Source organism: Pungitius pungitius, chromosome 2 (genome assembly GCF_949316345.1).
Source record: "Pungitius pungitius chromosome 2, fPunPun2.1, whole genome shotgun sequence".
Taxonomy (NCBI): domain Eukaryota; kingdom Metazoa; phylum Chordata; class Actinopteri; order Perciformes; family Gasterosteidae; genus Pungitius; species Pungitius pungitius.
The window spans coordinates 18,344,604-18,361,694 of record NC_084901.1 but is presented as its reverse complement, the minus strand read 5'-3'; the positions used below and the strand labels follow the sequence as shown (position 1 = coordinate 18,361,694).

The 17,091-nt window shown below is 45.8% G+C and overlaps 2 protein-coding genes across 2 annotated transcripts; both read right to left on the bottom strand.

Moving 5' to 3' along the window:
- Nucleotides 1–1,012: 1,012 nt before the first annotated feature.
- Nucleotides 1,013–9,780, bottom strand: efemp2a (EGF containing fibulin extracellular matrix protein 2a). The gene is made up of 11 exons (XM_037460846.2): nucleotides 9,654–9,780; nucleotides 6,008–6,224; nucleotides 5,370–5,418; nucleotides 5,108–5,293; nucleotides 4,491–4,613; nucleotides 4,233–4,349; nucleotides 3,380–3,499; nucleotides 3,180–3,299; nucleotides 2,875–3,001; nucleotides 2,221–2,416; nucleotides 1,013–1,971 (listed from the first exon to the last, which is right to left on the bottom strand). The coding sequence occupies exons 2-11, from the start codon at nucleotides 6,107–6,109 to the stop codon at nucleotides 1,798–1,800; spliced, it is 1,314 nt and encodes a 437-aa protein (XP_037316743.1). The 5' UTR covers nucleotides 6,110–6,224; nucleotides 9,654–9,780; the 3' UTR covers nucleotides 1,013–1,797.
- A 1,264-nt stretch (nucleotides 9,781–11,044) lies between these two features.
- fibpa (fibroblast growth factor (acidic) intracellular binding protein a) lies at nucleotides 11,045–15,839 on the bottom strand. Its single transcript, XM_037460848.2, has 11 exons — nucleotides 15,109–15,839; nucleotides 14,902–14,986; nucleotides 14,134–14,332; nucleotides 13,791–13,917; nucleotides 13,363–13,463; nucleotides 13,027–13,160; nucleotides 12,420–12,528; nucleotides 12,228–12,291; nucleotides 12,053–12,139; nucleotides 11,851–11,948; nucleotides 11,045–11,318 (listed from the first exon to the last, which is right to left on the bottom strand). The coding sequence occupies exons 2-11, from the start codon at nucleotides 14,984–14,986 to the stop codon at nucleotides 11,249–11,251; spliced, it is 1,074 nt and encodes a 357-aa protein (XP_037316745.1). The 5' UTR covers nucleotides 15,109–15,839; the 3' UTR covers nucleotides 11,045–11,248.
- Nucleotides 15,840–17,091: the final 1,252 nt, after the last annotated feature.

The following is a 17,091-nucleotide window of genomic DNA, read 5'->3' as shown; positions in this document are numbered from 1 at the left end:
GAAACGCATTAATCCATGCGATTAATGTGGCCAAGATTAATGCGAAAACATATTTTAACGTAGTTAACAAACCCGTAAACCGGAAGATGGCCGGGGGGAATGGCCACTAGCTGCAGTCAGGTACATCGGAGAAAGCAAGACGGTAGCTCAAGATGGAGAGAGCTTTTTGCATTGGAAGTAAAACAAACAGAAGGAGCGACATACAGCGGAGAACTGTATGGAAGTAAATCTGTGTCATCGGACTTTGAAGGAAAAAGGTGATTGAATTTCTAGCACTGAATATTTATGCATTGAAATGATGTATCTGTTAACGGGGCTTTAACTCTTCTTTATGCCATCAGTGTGGTTTGTGTCTGAGTGATTGGCGTTTTTTAGATAAAGTATAGATATATATATCTATATCTAGATATATATAGTCCTCCTCTCCGCTTGTCTGCATGTCTCAGCAGCAGTTAGCCAATCACTGATAAATTAATGAGTGTCATTATAATTTTAACGTCCTAAAATACAATGAGACGCTGACACGCTTTACGCTGTGCTCTCGTCAGGGCGAGTCTCCGACGCTCCCTTTAACAGCACAACAAGAGCGACCACCGTAAATGTCCTTCCAAGAAGACCCGACCCGGGTGGGTCGTACAATAAATAAACATCAACCAAAAAATATCTGTATTTGAAAATCCAGACAAGGACATGCTTATGTACCTTTGTGGGGATCTGCACCATGCAAGTTTGGCCAGCAGTTGACGCCAAACCCTGTAACCACATCTCCTGACTGACACACGGCCACAACGCTGTGCTACTCCCAGTAAGGCCAGAGGCCAGAGTTATCTCAGCACATGCTTTGTATATCCTTGTTTTGTTCATCTTTACCGTGTTGTTTAACGAACGTTTCCCAGACTCTGTGGTAACGACTCTATTTGTTCCCCTTCTGCTGTTGTATTGTGTTGATGTTTTTAGATTGGTCACCTTAACTGAGACCGGTAGCTTTGACGCACAGAACCGCACTGAATAAAATTTAATTAATTAGATAATCGCAACTAAATTTAATTTCCTGTGTTGTTCTGTTTGGGTTGTAATAATTTAAAAAAAACATCTAAAAAGCAGCCAATCATCACCCTGGAGAATGAGAATAAAGTTTGCTACAAGAAGGACATTTGAATCACTTTCGCTGTGAGACAGAAGAAAAGGTATATGGCTTTATTAGGTTTTAAATCTTAGACAAAAACACAATCAGCAATGTGATAAACCTACAAAAGGCAGCGATGGAGAGCTTAGGAATGAACAGCGGAGGGCGGAGGTCCGATCTGAGTGGTTACTGAATCACGTCTGTCAACAGGAAACAAAGGGCCGACAAGACAGAGCGGAACCACGTAAGATGTAAACTGGTGAAAAGAGATAATGATCCGGTGACGCAGGGAGTGAATCACTCCACATGCAGGCAGACAGAAAATGTGTGACACAGATTTGTTATCAGAACAGATGTGAGTATAATAAACCCGTTTTACACACATTGAACACAGAAGGTGTTGATGAGGTGATGGTGTCCTATTTTAAGGCTGTTTCCTGTAAGAATAACTGCTTCACTGTATTTGTATACTCTGTATATGTGGCTTTGGAAGAACAAATCGCAGCTTTAGAGTGTAACATTACAGCGACTGGTTGAACTGCATCGACCACTTTGGTTTTCCAACTCAATCTCTTTTTTCCCCCCGTGTGTTTCTCCCCAGCTCTTTCTATCCATCTTTCTCTGTGTCCCTCCACTCTTCGTCTTCTTCTTCTTCATCTTCTTCTTCTTCTCTAAAAGCTGTATGGCCCGACGTAGATGGAGAGTCTGAGGGCGGAGCTGGTCTGGTAGTTGCCCTGGTAGCTGAGCAGAGGATTTACTGACACCATCTCCAGGTCCAACGTGTACTCCCTGGGGCCCGACACGGCGCGCGCCAACACCAGCATGGCGCTGATATTATTGATTTGCTGAGGAAGACAAAAAAAAGAAAACATAAATTAGCAAATTTTACATTCATTTCCCTTTAAGGCAAAAGTTCTGAAAATATGTTAAAACTCGTTCGTGCAGACAGTTGAAAGCTGAAATAAGGTGGATTATATATGACATTGTGTCATGACAAATGCACTACACAGCGTGTTGCATTAAAAAGTCAGACCAATGCATCCATCAAACGCTGACGTGTGAGGCTCTAAAGGGTCTTTGCCCTCCTCCCTCACCCTGATGTAGAAGTCTGCGTTCTCGTCTCCCGACCGGATGCGGAACGTGTTGTACGCCCCCGGAGAGACGCTGGTGGCCTGGATCTGGAAGATGTCGGAGGGGACGGAACGCTCCGAGGTGATGCTCATGTAGCGGTGGACGATGGAGAAGGGCAGATCCCGACAGACGGGCTTGTTGACGGGACAAACGCAGCGGCTGGACACACACACACACACAGAGGGAGGACAACGTCAACTTGAGTTGTGTTTGATGGGGAGAAGACGTGGTTCATGCATCGTCCAGCAGAGGGCGTGACGTGGCTGAGAGGGAGAAGCGCTGGTGAAAACCTAAACAAATATTCAACAGGAGCCATTTTTTCTCTTCATGTTTTTCTTAAACACATTTTATAATACCGAATTATCCGGGATATGTTAATAGTGACCCACACCTGCTACCAATCCAACACGTGTAACTGTAATGGTTTTTCTTATTGCACTGGACCACGATCAGAAGAAAAGGTTGGACTCATATGTGGAAAAAGTAAGTGGGTAATCTTGCAGCCACACTCCAAACAGGGGGCTGATTATATTCTGAGCTGAATGCGTGCACATACTTGAGTAATTGGGAAAAGGTGTGCGACAAGAGTACACAAGCTTCCACGAGGTGTCACTCACTTCTCAGACACCTGCACGTAAGGCTCCTGGCACCGGTTCGTGTCCACACACTGGTATCGTCCGTGGATGTTCACGCACGTCTGAGCCTCGCCGCACTGATGCTCGCCTGTTTCACATTCATTTATGTCTGCAGAAGAAAAAAAAGAAAAAGATTTTGACTCAAACAAGAAGGCGGCGAGAATAGAGCCACTGTCAAAGAATGAATGAAGCGTTGACTCGGTGTGGCCTCTGTGGCTCTCGAAAAGCACCGGGAGGAAGGTGTCGGGCCTTGAGGGGGGGGGCAGGAGGAGGGCGAGTGTGCTTACCCTGGCACAGCCTGGTGCCTTGCAGCTGGTACCCCTCTGGGCACATGCAGGAGAACCTCCCGGGCTCGTTGACACACTGGTACTGGCACAGGTAGCTGGAGTAGCTGCACTCGTCGATGTCTGCGCAAACGAGGCGGGAGAGGAAACACAAAGTGAGGGACGTGTGTGTCTGCCTCTCGCATTCCTCCTCGTTCTCTTACCGTTGCAGGCGAAGCCGTCGGGCCCCAGCTCGTAGCCCTGGTCGCAGCGGCACAGGAAGGTGCCGTACGTGTTGGAACACCTCTGGGAGCAGGGGGCACCCATCTCACATTCGTTCACATCTGAAGGGAGGGGGAGGTAGATTCCACTGATGAACTCAAATGTGGACTTAAATGAGTCACATAGCAGACACAGAAAAGCGTAACGTGAGAAAAAGGCAAAGCACTTGTCTGCGCACTAATTGCAGTTAGTCAATATTGAACCAATATGAATGTCAAACCATGAATACTGTAATGAGCTGAGCTCATGTTATCAGTTATCAGAAGTTGCATGTGTTCATGTTATGTACTGACCAGCGGTAGTTACGCGAGACAACCCGAGTTTTGGGGGGTGCCGGGAATGCGGAAGTGTTCGTTCGGAGTGAAAACGGCAATCAGTGACCGAAGTTGTGTTTTCTTAAATAAATGCCCCGGAGTTGCAAGCCAGTCATCGCCTCCTTATTTTACGCTACAGCATTGGGGTGAGCGTTACAATACATTTAGTTTACTGTGGTTATGGACTTGAAATATTACAGAGCAAAGCTTAAAAGTGTACATTAATTCAGCATTGCACCGCCTTCCTTTTGCTTGCCAAAACATAAGGCCTCCGTTCCTCTTTAAACAGCTTGACTGCTGACAGGTAACACATAGGTCGGGTAATAAAGCTGCGAGCCCTTAGCTTCAAGCAGAAAAGCGGTAACTCTGCAGAGTATCATTGAGTAGGATGAACTCGCTGAGACCACTTTGCAGACCTTCGGCCTGACTTCAGAGAGGTTGGCGGTCGCTTATGACTTGGTTTGCGTGGGGCGTCGCTCACCGATGCAGGATCGATTGTTTCCTGCCAGCTGGAAGCCGGGTTCACACTGACAGGAGAAGGAGCCGGGCACGTTGACGCAGCGATGTTGGCAGTATCTGTACCTGCACTCGTCGATGTCTGGGAGAGAGGAAAGGGAGTCAGAAAAGGGGCCCTTTGCAGTCCCACAGGTTATCAAGGTCACTCTCGCGGCAATGACTCCTTTGCCACCCCCCACCCGGCCGGCTACACAAGCTAACGGGAGAATTCAGGTTGCCTCACCGATGCACTCTGTGCCGACCTTGCGGTAACCATCGGGGCACTGGCAGGTGAAGGCACCCAGGGTGTTGATGCACTGCTGGCTGGGCTGGCAGTCATCCTCGTCTCGCTCGCACTCATTGACATCTGTTGGTGTGTGAGTGAGGGGTAAAAATGACACACATAAGAGGCGGGGGGGGGGGGGTTATTGTGAGCACACACGGCGTCATTCATCCTGACTGAAAGGCACAGTGAGACTGTTGGAGGGCAGAAGATGGTGACTCCGCTCCCCCTCATTTGCACCCCGACAGCTGAGAGTATCCCATCGTGTTGAGTCGTGTTTGTTGTCCCGGGAGAACACCTCGTTGTCCTCCCCACGTTAGCGGGTTCCTCGCAGAGCAGCTGGCCTCGTGTGAAATCTCCCAAATTCCTCCGGTGTCCGCCTGCCCCGCTTGGAATAACACTCACTTCCACACCAACACGCAGCCCACAGTCCCAACACCTGCTGCGGCCACCTGTCCCTAACACATCTGTGGCCTGCCGACAATAACCCTAAACAATCACTCACACACACAATGATCAACCATCCTGTGGCCACCTGTCCACCCCCACCACCCCCCACACCACCCCCAGACACCTACCGACACAGCTGTCCCCCTGCGCCTCGTAGCCCGGAGGGCAGCGGCTGGTCTCGGCGGGCGTGATGGGGGGCTCCGAGGCCGGGATGACGGACGCGGAGCGGGGGAGGCACAGGTAACCCCCGTAGTGGTTGAAGCATTTCATTTCCCCTTTGCACGCATCGGGGATGATCTCGCACTCGTTTATGTCTGACGGGGGAGGAGACAAAGCAACCCGTTAGGGACCGAGGACAAAAAGTGTGAATAGATGCAGAAAGTGTTTTACCTTTGCAGTGCTCGGTCTGATGGTCCCAGTGATACCCATCTGTGCATTCCTGCGGAGAGAGAGAGTCAGAGTGTGAGTAAGAAACAGGCACTCTGAGCCAAGTCGTTGCATAATATATTCATGAAACATTATAAATCCCCAGTAGTGGAACTTTTAAAAAAGAGGCAGAGGATAGAGAAACGTCCTGTGTAGGAGTACAGGAGCGCTGGGCCAAAAGGACAAGAAGGCAGCTGCCTTTAAAGGCTTTGTGACATTTTTAAATACTTTCCTTAAGCCGAATGTCACTTTGAAAATGAAGAATTTATAGCCACTGTTTGGAAAAAGGGTCATTATAATTCTGGAAAAAAAAATATATGAGCAGCATGGAAAGAAGACATTTGGCATGAAAATAAAACACGGGATTAAAGCTAAAATTACCCCCAACTACGACCACTATTAGATGTTGGAAAGGGAAAACTGCTGTGGAATATTAAACAAGACGAGTGGGAAGAAATAAAAAAATTGAATTAGGAGAGAAGAAAGAGTATGAGGTAAACATTTTAACTACTTTTTTTGGAGGGGGGGAGGAGGGGGGAGTTGGAAGATCATATGGAAGAAAGGAAAAGGAGAGAGAGGAGGAGAGATTTGTCCATCCTTACCGTGTAGGTGTCACTTTCTGTAGGCGGCTGTGAAATAGCACTGCGGAGGAGCACAGACACACATATGCACACGCACACCACTGACACACAAGCACCCTGCATACTAATGCACTAATGTGGGGGGGAGATGGGACGGGAACACACGTACAACATGCACACAAACACGCCGTGTCACAGGTCGCTTTAAAGATGAGCGAGGCCGCCACAGGGTTGGTATCTGCATTTCAGAGGGAGACACACAGCGACATGGAAGAGAAACATTACGAACTCATTAAAAAAAAAATATATAGAATGAATCCCTCTGACGGGTTAAACCATAAACACGGTGACTTACTAAAAAAAATAACACGAGTCAACACGAGAGAGATGGCTTTCACCTGAGCTGCTCACAGAAGACTCTCTGTGTCTCCGGACTGGCCGAATAGGGCTGCTGTGTTGTGCAAAGTAACTGAGCACTCAAGTACAGAACTTATTTTGAGGTACCGGGTCTACAACAACGCAGAGTAATCGATACACAGTAACGTGCAAAGCGTTGGAGGAGCCTTCTGATCGTGTTTCCATTTCAATGAGCGACCATTCGGCCCCGCGATGGGTATCAGGCTACATGTCGTCATGGAGATACTGAGATTCTGACAAAAAAAAGAATTTTCCTTAGTCCTTATTATGAAACATAAAAATAATGGGTGAGCATATCAAAATTTGATTAGTTGGCCTTTTTCAAACTAATATCTGTCTAATATATTTTGATGTTTTATTTCAAAATAAAATACTATACTATAATATGAAACGCTCAATATTTTTGATTTAGTATTGCAAATAAAACCATTATTTTGATCAAATAAGTCATTATTATTATATAGTCTTTTTGGAATGAATCTTCCATCACAATGGTGGAAATGGGCTTTGAGTGTGTTTGCACAATTACAGGCTGCAAATAAGCAGGCTCCAGTCCCCTCTGTCCTTGAGCCAAGAGGAACCTGATTCAGCTGCTGGAAGATGTCCGTTGTTACTTTGATTTCATTTACAAAAAGCCCTTTGCACCAACACAAAGGGTTTATTCGTGTGGCTGCTCTGAATCACCCAAAGTTCTGTTGGGATTTACGTCACCAATAAGGATAACGTTGTTCCCTGTTAGGCAAAAACAGATCCCCTGCGGTTCAGAATGTTTTACCTTGTTTTACAAGATAATAACTTTACAATCACAAAAATGTCATCTTGTGAGCGTACATGATTGACACTTTCACTTTGGATAAGTGTTTTGCTGGTAGCCGAAATTGGGGATTTTTTGAATGCAGGCCTCACTTGCATTTTAGTATTCTTACACTGCGATGCTGCTTCTTTGAGTGGAGCAACGCATGTACTTCACTACACGAGTATTGTGAGGCAGAGTGTGTTATGTTTGCTGAGTATTCGAGAGTATTTCTGATGGACTGGGCTTTTCTCCCAGCAGAGACACAAGCAGCCTTCTGTTAATGTTCTTGGAGAGAAGCTATAAGTGGCTGACTTTAAACATAAACAAATCACCTATTCCAGCCTCACGCGGACCGAAAAAAAAAAGTTGAAAAAAGATATCTTCTGAGAGCGTTCTCTTTGCAGAGTCAGTGAGCTCCAGTTAAAACACGTGACGGGGGAACGTTATAATCACTGCCTGTCTACGTGCACAGACACATGCGCTGATGTGAACTCCGGAGGCCACATCTGCGCGCGTGGCTTATTGTTGTATTTCATGTCGAGACAAACAGAAGGCCGCCAGGGGGACGTGGACACACTCAGATATTCGGCGGATGACATCAGAGGCCATTCGGGGACTTCTGCGTGCTTAAAAACAACAAAACATGCCATGACCCCGCTTGAAGCACAGACGGTGACGCACGCCACTGTGCAATCAGAAGGCCGCAGTGCGTGACCTCTCTCGCGTTGGCCCGTCCGGACGCCTACAACCAGCAAGAATGTGGCCCGTAGCCACCAGGAAAACAGAACGGAACCGTCGGCCCGCGGGCCTAGACGGGCAGCGGGGACGCATTGGGTGTATCCCTGATGCCGCTGCAGGCCCGAGTGGCGGTGGACCTCTGGAATGCCCTGTGGCGAGGATGTGGGCGCCCGTTCCCAGCCGGGTCGCCCTGCCACGCCAGTGGTTCCCAAAGTATCGGTTTCTGGGAAACCCCCACAAGCGGATGGTGCCAAACCTCCAGCCACTGCTGCCCCGACTGCTCATCTCCCCTCGTCTCGTGGGTGGATGTCACAGAAGGTGAAATTCATGGTCTCGGTTTTTGGACGTGGGGAGGAAACAGGTTGATTGTGAAACGACATCCCTATGAAACCTGTTTCAAGCCTTCGTGTTGCTTCGGACTGCCGGTCAGGCACAACTAGACGTCGCCTCGGACTCTGGGAGCTCGTGATGGGCATTTATAATATTTTTACGTTTACCCGACGGTTTAAAAAGTCTAGCACCTATTCTGTTCAGCAGCAGCAGAACTTCATGCTAACCCTGCCCTCAGTGACAGCAGGATGACCCATTTCTAAATTCACTGAGTCAGCACAATTTATGCAAGATTTCAGGAGGCTAAGAAACGTGACCATAGGCGGACCAAGAAAAACACAGACAGACCACACACACACACACACGCACGCACATGCACACTGTGTAGTGTAAACTGCAGGATGGTCATGTGTTGCAGTGTATACATTGGAAACTTTGTGTTGTTCTGCTCAGTTGTGCATTGAGCTGCCTGCGAACACGGTGGCCCAGCGGGATAAAAACTGCTGTGGCCGTGTACATGTGAATCCACAACCAAGGGATCACACACACACACACACACACACACACACACACACACACACACACACACAGTGATGCAGTGGCCTGCAGACACTCAGTGTAACTGTAATAAATCCCTGTGGTACGGCTCTGTTCTCCCACTGGTGATACTGCTCTGCTGCCCGGTTTTAAGGGGGGGGGGGGGGGGGGGTTAAAGAGCTGTGATGCATTAGTGTATGAAAACAATGCGGCACGAGATGATGTGCTGCTCGCGTGGGAGTTTGTGCCTGCTTCCTGTTGCCTTTATAATCCCACTGAGTCATTACAGAGACTGTCTTTTAGGAGTTTATGGAATAGGATTTAATGCTGTGTCAAAAAGAAGCGAAGCAGCATCCTACTCAGCCTGTGATGTCAGCCAGAGCCTTTCGTGTGCATTTGTACCTTCAGCCGCCACCTGTTTCTTCTTCTTCTTCTTTTTTTTCAAAAGGCACCGCTGCCTTGTCCCAGGAAAGATAAAACCGGAGTGACTGAGCCGAGATTGTGACACCGACATGAGACGTTGTACGAGAGGGACGAGGTGGAAGAACTTTGGTAACACACTGTGGGATAATACATGCCCTGTGACTCATTACCTCTCTTCCTGTCTATCCTCCTATTACAGAAACACAGCGCCAAGAAGCAAACTCCTCAGACAGGGAGCTACACTATCCTGGCTTTTGTAAGAGGCAATATGAAGCCGGAAGAGCAGAGCAGTGGTGCGACTGTGACGTGTATGGCCTGTACCAAAAAAGGACAAACTATCACAAACATCCAAACGGTCATCCAAAAGTTCTCTTTTTCATAAAAAAAAGCTTCCAACACGGGTGTCAAGACATAAAAGAAACTCACGAGTGAATCCTTTTTTTTTTTGTTCCCCCGGATGGATCTTCTTCTCCCCGACCGGTGTGTCCTTCCGCTGGCTGCTGTCGTCCCGGCTGAGTTGGCGCCCAGAAGAGGTCCCTTAAACCCCCTGCCTGTCTGACCCTGAGCGAGTGAGTGGGGAGACCGACAGCTGGAGCAGCTGAACACATGCAAAGGGAGAGAGAGAGCGAGAGGAGAGAGAGAGAGAGAGAGAGAGAGGGAGGAGAGAAGGACAGCCCATTCGACACCCCTCCCTCCCCCATCTGGCCCCCTGCACTGCCGTCATCCACCCTCCAAACCCCCTCTCTCCGCTGACCCCCCAGGATGCAAATTCCTGGTCTGCGGCCCAAAGAACCAAAATTCAAAATCTGTTCAAATCGTAGGCCGAACAACAACTCACAGATACACCCCCCCCCCGCCATACCCAGTGCCCCCACTTACTGGTCCCACAACACACCTGGTTTCATTTAAACTAAACCCCCGCAAAAGCCCCAAGCCCTCCCACCCCTTTCCTCCCCCCCTTTTACCCCCCATCTATCTATACTTACCTCCCCCATCTGTGACTTTTTTTTCTTTTCCATAAAGCAGCTAAAGCCCTCGCTCTCGTCCAATCTGACATGCAGGATATTTATAGCTGTGGGGAGAGAAGTTAATGGAATGTGGACAAAAATTAGAGAGTGGAAGAGAAAGAAAGTGGAGACTTATTCGGAAAATTTGTCAGCGTATTTTTTCGGAATAAACTTTAGTCCCTTTATGGTCTAAATAGAGAAAATAAAACACTATCATTATCTGGACCCACGCTGCTGCTCCGCTAGAACATGTGTCTCGCTAACAGGTTGGGATGACCGCATGCATTAAAGTGAATATTCTTTAACAGATATACCAGTCTTTGTATTTATAGAGTACAACAGTGTTACTTTTATCATTGTGGAAGCAATAATTGTATTCGTCCACCTGTTTTCAGTTTTTAACCCTTTTGTTTGAAATGACCTTTGCTCTGTTTATCTGCCCTGTCCTTCTGGGGGGTGGCCGAGATGGCAGCTGTCATTAGGGGAGATGCTGTTAAAAGTCACACTGACGACCCCCTGGCCGGACCAACTGTGGCCCCACAGGCAGGTCCCTTATTCCCATGACCACACACAGGATCTGGAAGATGTCTCAGTCCATGACGCATACAGCCAGCTGGCCATATCCAAATCTGAAACACTAATACCGCTCAGATCGATGAAGAAGAGTCGGCCCTCTTCGCTTTCTGTGCTACGATTTGAAGTTCTCCCTCTTTGTTCTCCATCCAACACTTGGTAAGACCAGTGAAATGGGTTATTGATAACAACTCCTCCATAGAACACCACTGATGAAATGACAACGTGAATCCGCGTTTTGATGTAAATACCTTCCTTTTTATTTACAAACCAAATGTACAGTCACTGTAGCGACTGTATGGACGCAAACCGGGGAGACAAAAAGATGGATCGCCACGGGCAAAACGAAACAGTTGCACCGCGAGGCCAAAGGGCGGCGATGGCGACTGTGGAGAGGGGCGAGCCGCCGGACAGCACAGCAGCAGCGGGGGGGGCGCCGCTTCAGTCGTGGTACATTTTGAAAATACAGCTTTTGACGACGTCCATGTATCTGTTCCACACAACCTGATGTCTGAGGGTCAGAGACGGGGGGGGGGCAGAAACAGAGCAAACTGTAAGTAAATGGAGCCAAGAGGTAACGCAAGATTCATGGCCATCTGTAATTGTGAAATCTGTGTGAAGAGAGTAAATGAGGCAATCTTTGTCCGCTCGGCGTAATATATGAGCGCGGGGGGTCGGGGGGGGGGGGTTGTCTGTTTCTCTTTATGAATATCTCTTTGTTAAAAATGTAGTGGTGCCGGGCTGTGTAAACCCTTAACTACATTCCAGAGTGTTTGCATGAGAAACAAGGTGACTACAGTTTGAGGAATCGTGGGGCGAGAGCGGTTGACACCCAGCGGTAGAGCCGAGGCGTCAATACGAGAAAGGACTGAAAACACAGCGTTATGCTGGAGCCGATGGCCAAAGCTTCGCATAGTATTTGATTATTGTGTGTTTTCGCTCAAATACCTGTGCAAATTGCTGACTGTAGTTTTCGCCCCCCCCGTAGGAGAAAACAGTTGCGCTGTACCTGAGCTTTACAGAGTGGAAGCGTATTAACTCACTTGAATGTGTCGAGTTGGAGCGCAGAGCTGTTGTAGTGAGTCAGGTACAGCCGAAGGTCCGCAGCGCTCCATCGGTCTGAACGACACGGCTCAATAAACTGCGGGGGGGGGGGGTTATGTCACACAGGCACATCTTCAAAACCGGACTCAGATTTGCATAAAAGAAATAAAGATAGAAACTACGTCTTGTAGAGGAACAAACCTTCTCCACCAGATCAATGAAAAAGTCCCTGACGTCCTTTGCGTTGGTTAGCTTTGCAGCAATGTTGACAAGACCTCTGGATAGATTCTACAAAGAGACGGAAATAATTGTATTAAAGAAATATTATTTCCAAATCGTTAACTAATTTCCCAAATTCTGAGGTTATTTCGCTCACCTTAAAGTTAGTCTCCATCTCATTAAAATTGTTGGTCTTTCCTCTGAGAGCTGAACAGACCAGGCTGAACAGAGTGGAGAGAACGGAAAGAGGGAAATTGCCAACACATGTGTTTATAGAATTGAAATCAAAAGCGAGTTAAAACTTCAGAAATAGCAAGAACATGTTTGTTTTCTGTTATTTTTCTGTTACCTTTTGTGTTGATCCAGCAGATCTTTGTCAGTGATTAAAACCTTCAGTTCTTTCAGGTCTTGTAAAAACTCTTTATCGAGATCCACGTCCATGTCCTCCACCATGTTATCTACAAAGTTAGACAGTGTCAGATCTGTTCAAGAGTTTTACTTTTTTTTAACTACTAGCACGGTTTGTTCTTTTTTTCTGTCAATTGTCATCACACTCTGGCTTAACCGGTTAACATTATTTGCTTTACACAATTTAAATTCATCTTTACAGTAATGAGGATCTGTAAATCCTGGAGGACCTCTGGTGGTCAGCTGGCCACACTGACTACGGCACAGCTCCAAATGTTCCGTATTCTTAATGTCTAACATCAACAGAATACCTCTTGTTCTTATGTGAGACGTTTGTTTAAAATCCTCTTTATATTTAGTCACATAGCTTCAACGTTGTTCTACTTTTGTTGCTCTTGGATTTACCTCTAATGTTGTATCACTCTTTAAGCCTCAAACTGAGACCCATTTAGAGGGTAAGAGATGATTAATACGTCTTAAAATGTTACATATCTCTTTTATATCTCAGATAAAAAAAGCGGCTGAGGGAAACCAGACGAATGGCTCACCGACAGCACCGACGGTCCAGTTGCTGATAAGCTGCCCAGCGCAGAAGGCAAAGTCCTGGAATGTGAGATACTGCAGCTTTCTTTTCCCTGTCTCGAAGCGATTGTTAGCAAAGAAAACTATTGCAGCGTAATCCCTGAAAGAAACAAAGGAGGCATTATCGAAACCAACAAATAGATAGATGGATCAAACGTTTAAGAAAGAAAATAACTACAACTGATGTTTTTTTACGTTGAATGCTAGTCTTCTCAGGTGAGGATTTAATATAAATATAAAACTAATTTCTAACAACACAGGAGCAGGAGGGGAGGGTTCTCTACGCTCTTCACATGGATTACCTTGCGAGTTTATCAGAAAGGAGAAAGTGGTGCTGTATGTTCTCCACCAGGGGGCCCTTCAGCTCCTCCACAACTTTAAAAACACGTTTGAAGTTGTCAAACTGAAATCAAACATGTGGCTCATGAGAACATCATTACAACATGTATGAAATCCGCTAAAAAATGTATACGTCAGACAATAAAAGAGGTTAATCTAAAATATGTGTTGAGAATTCAGCTTCTCACTCAAGGTCAAAACATATTTTATAAACAAATATTTGAAGATATAACCGAAAAATAACCCAAAGTCAGATTAGGACCAGGAAGAATTTATGGTGGTTTAACAACGGAAATTAGAAATTTCTTTTCAAAGTGCTTGTGTCTCCTCTGATGAGCAATGAGCAGATAAAACCTGATAAAACAGACAGCCGTTGTGGGCTTTGTCTCACCTGTCGTCTGCAGCTCTTCAGAGTCACTCCTGTCTTGGCTCCAATATCGTCCAAGTCTTTTTTGGTTCCTTTGGACAGTTTCTTTCCCAGGACCTCACGGACAAATCCATCATCGAAATTGTAATATCTAAACATGGAAATACATAGGCAGAAAACCAAAATAAAGCAGTTATGAAATAAATATCTGTAGTGGTTAACATCTGTCTTGAGAGGGAAATAACAAAAGATACAAAATGACATAACTTTTGATTGAACGTTGACAACGAGATTCGTCCCCCATCCTCAGATACTACAAACACGTCATCTTACTGACGGTGAAAGAATTAGAGGATCGTATGTGCACCTCTCTATGAGCATGGCTTGTCGATGGGGTGGGATCTGGAACAGTAGCTGGTTGCCTAGTTTGGACGGACTGTGCAGCAGACGCTCACACATCTGGAAGGTCCTGTACTGGTCCATGGTGTCACTCAGCAGAACGTCCGCACTCGCCTCGCACTCCTCCATCACCCCTCCATCCATCCGTACCTTCACTGCATCGTTCACTGTTGGATAAATCACACAACCTGGCTGATCCAACCGTGGCTGTAGTTATGTGTAAGAACCTGCCCTAGCACAGCTGCTAGTGTGGTATACAGCAGCACTGCCAATATACCTGGGAGCCTTCCAATAATCCATAAACGTTGTAAATTGTAGGTTCCATAAATGTTGTAAATTGTAGGTTTCAGTGTTTGTGTTTTCCAATCTTGTCACACACTGAGCACATTACTGAGTTCTAATCTTTTTTACCTTGTAACCCAGGAACACAATGTACATTCAGAATCCCTTGACTTAGGTAGCATACATTACTCATAAGGAGTGGTTGTTGGATCGTTTTAAGTAGTCAATATCCTGAATGTAACAAAATAAAAGTCTACAATTAGAAAGTATATACAAATGAATTCAATTTACGATCCCTCAGATCATTGTTGTGATCATATGTTGGTCCTGAGCACCAGTTTTGAAACATCTGCATTTGCATTGAATTATTTGTTTAAGGATAATACAATAACATCTACATTGTGTGAACCTATATGTCAGTCGGTTGGGGTACATTGTGAAATCTGACTCGTACCTGTGTATCCATCCAACCAGAGCTGGTACACCTCCTCGTCCATGATGGTGGTGTTACCCACGAACACGTCCAGCTCCATTGTCATCTGCGTGGCGGCAGGGAAGTAAAATACAGTGGATCAGGTTAGTCCTTTAGCCCGAGTTAGCCATCACCAATCAGCCATCGGACTAGCTGGACGCTTCTTTAAGTACCAAAGACACGGTGTACCTTGCTACGTGTCTTGTCTTGACCAGTTTTAAGCACCAAACTCTGATAAAAGCTGAAATGCAAAGTAATTGGTTAAATTATATCGGCTGAATTTAAACCCTCTTTCCATGGCCGCCTAGCTAACTTCCTCCATCAGAGACGAGCTTCTTGTCCTAACGTCCGCGATGTTAGCAGCTTCAAGTTGACAGCAAGACAACGAAACGGTATATTTAGGTACAATTAAGGTTAGTGTGCGTGGTTTAAAACACGATCCTCTACCAAATGGCAGCGTACTGCATCGCTATGGGCGCTCGTTGTCAACAACGGCAGCAAAAGGGACTTCCGGTTTGGTGACGTCACAGGAAAGGTTCCATTCATGTGTTGCATTACTGTGAAAGACACTATCCATCTTCTTAAAATCAACTGACTAACCTTTTTTTCTGCTGTAATGTTATGGTTGAGGGGCAACGTATGTTATATTTTAATTTATACTATATTGTGCAGATTAAGGAAGAGTTCTCGCATGGTATTATATATTTTTTACAGTATCCCACCAAAATCCAAACCCGAGCACACATTTTAAAAGGAACCTTAGCACATACCTGAAGCTCAAAATGCATAATGATTTTGTATAATTCCGTCTTTTCAATTTTTGTTTTTGTGTCATGAAACCCATTGAAATAAGGATTTTATTCTAAACTCTCGCAGTCATTTCGGCTTTTATTGTCAGTTTATTGTTCTTTTCCTGCCACAGCTTTGTGATTCTGGTGTATGCAATTTTGTTATTACACATTAATCACAAATACAATTTTGTAGGTTTCTTTGAAATGGATTTGAGTGAAGAATATTATAAGCAATAATTATCATAACACATTTGGTAGTCTGTATAGCTTGCAAATCTGTTTCAGGTTGGGGTCAGGTTGACTGGGTTGTTTTGTTTCATAAGGCCACCCTGAGAGTACCGTCCCTGTCCTAAACCCAGACCAAAAGCTAAGGGTGTCTTGCTTTTCCTATCAGCGTACCGACATGGGTCCTACCCAGGACCCATAGTGACCCGCCTATAAGCCGCAGAGCTGGCCCGTGTTCAATCCTATTGGCAACCATTCATTTCAAGAAAGAAAACCATCAATGAAGACAATTCAACTACGATGGACAATTGTGTAAATGATAAAATTACTGGAACACATATGTCAGATAGGGAGTAGTCTATTGCTGTCCATCCATTGTTTAAAATGTGTCTGATCTGAGATCTGTGTGATCACAAGGCCTATGTGCCCCGCTAGCTGCGTGTTCACAATCTGCTCTCTTTTCCACTGTGGATTAATCTAAATAAATCCCTGCAAATCCCTCTCGCTGCCCTCCCTTTTGGTGTTTCTGCATGTGTCCTTCAAAAATCACAACATACGGGAAAACGACTCAGTCAACATGTCTTTTTTGTTGGATCTTTCGCGGCACATCAACACTCTCACTTCTAACCCCACATGACACCCTGATTCCATCCACAGCTCCCTCTTGCACTGTTAACACCCTACATTGTATTGGCCTCAGCTAAACAATGGAGGTGGGACAGAGGGCGGAAGGATGTGGCTGAATGCCTCAGCATAAACCCGTGGAAAAAAGCATGCAGTCACACTTTCCGCCAATGTTTTTTTAAATGAAGCGAGTTCAACCAGGAGCCCGTCATGATACAACTGTACTGTACATCTTTTTTGTAGTGAACAGTAAAGGCATATGAAGGGCCTATAAGAGGTTTTCCTATACAATAGTTTGGGATCCGGTCATAGCCTTTTTTGAAAATGATGTGACCCAGCTGGTCAGAAGGGTGAAAGCATTTTCTACTAATTCCCTTCAAGAAGTGTGCATGTCCACGTTGTTTTAGATGTAACGTAAGGCCTGATACAATGATGGTAATTTTAATATTCAAATGGGGCCGCAAGTTAATTTCTAAGAGAGCGCATGGAGCAGATCTTCACCCTCACATCTGGATTATTTTCAGAGCTGATT

Bases quoted from the DNA above. Each gene is read 5' to 3' on its own strand.
- efemp2a (XM_037460846.2), bottom strand. From the start codon at position 6,109: ATGCAGGGTGCTTGTGTGTCAGTGGTGTGCGTGTGCATATGTGTGTCT. The intron at 4,614-5,107 runs GTAGGTGTCTGG...ACACACCAACAG, and splicing joins GCAGGGGGACAGCTGTGTCG to ATGTCAATGAGTGCGAGCGA. The intron at 2,417-2,874 runs GTGAGTGACACC...GTGTGTGTCCAG, and splicing joins TACGTGCAGGTGTCTGAGAA to CCGCTGCGTTTGTCCCGTCA.
- fibpa (XM_037460848.2), bottom strand. From the start codon at position 14,986: ATGACAATGGAGCTGGACGTGTTCGTGGGTAACACCACCATCATGGAC. The intron at 12,529-13,026 runs GTGAGCCATTCG...CTAACTTTGTAG, and splicing joins CTGGACCGTCGGTGCTGTCG to ATAACATGGTGGAGGACATG. The intron at 12,140-12,227 runs GTGAGCGAAATA...GTCTCTTTGTAG, and splicing joins AGATGGAGACTAACTTTAAG to AATCTATCCAGAGGTCTTGT.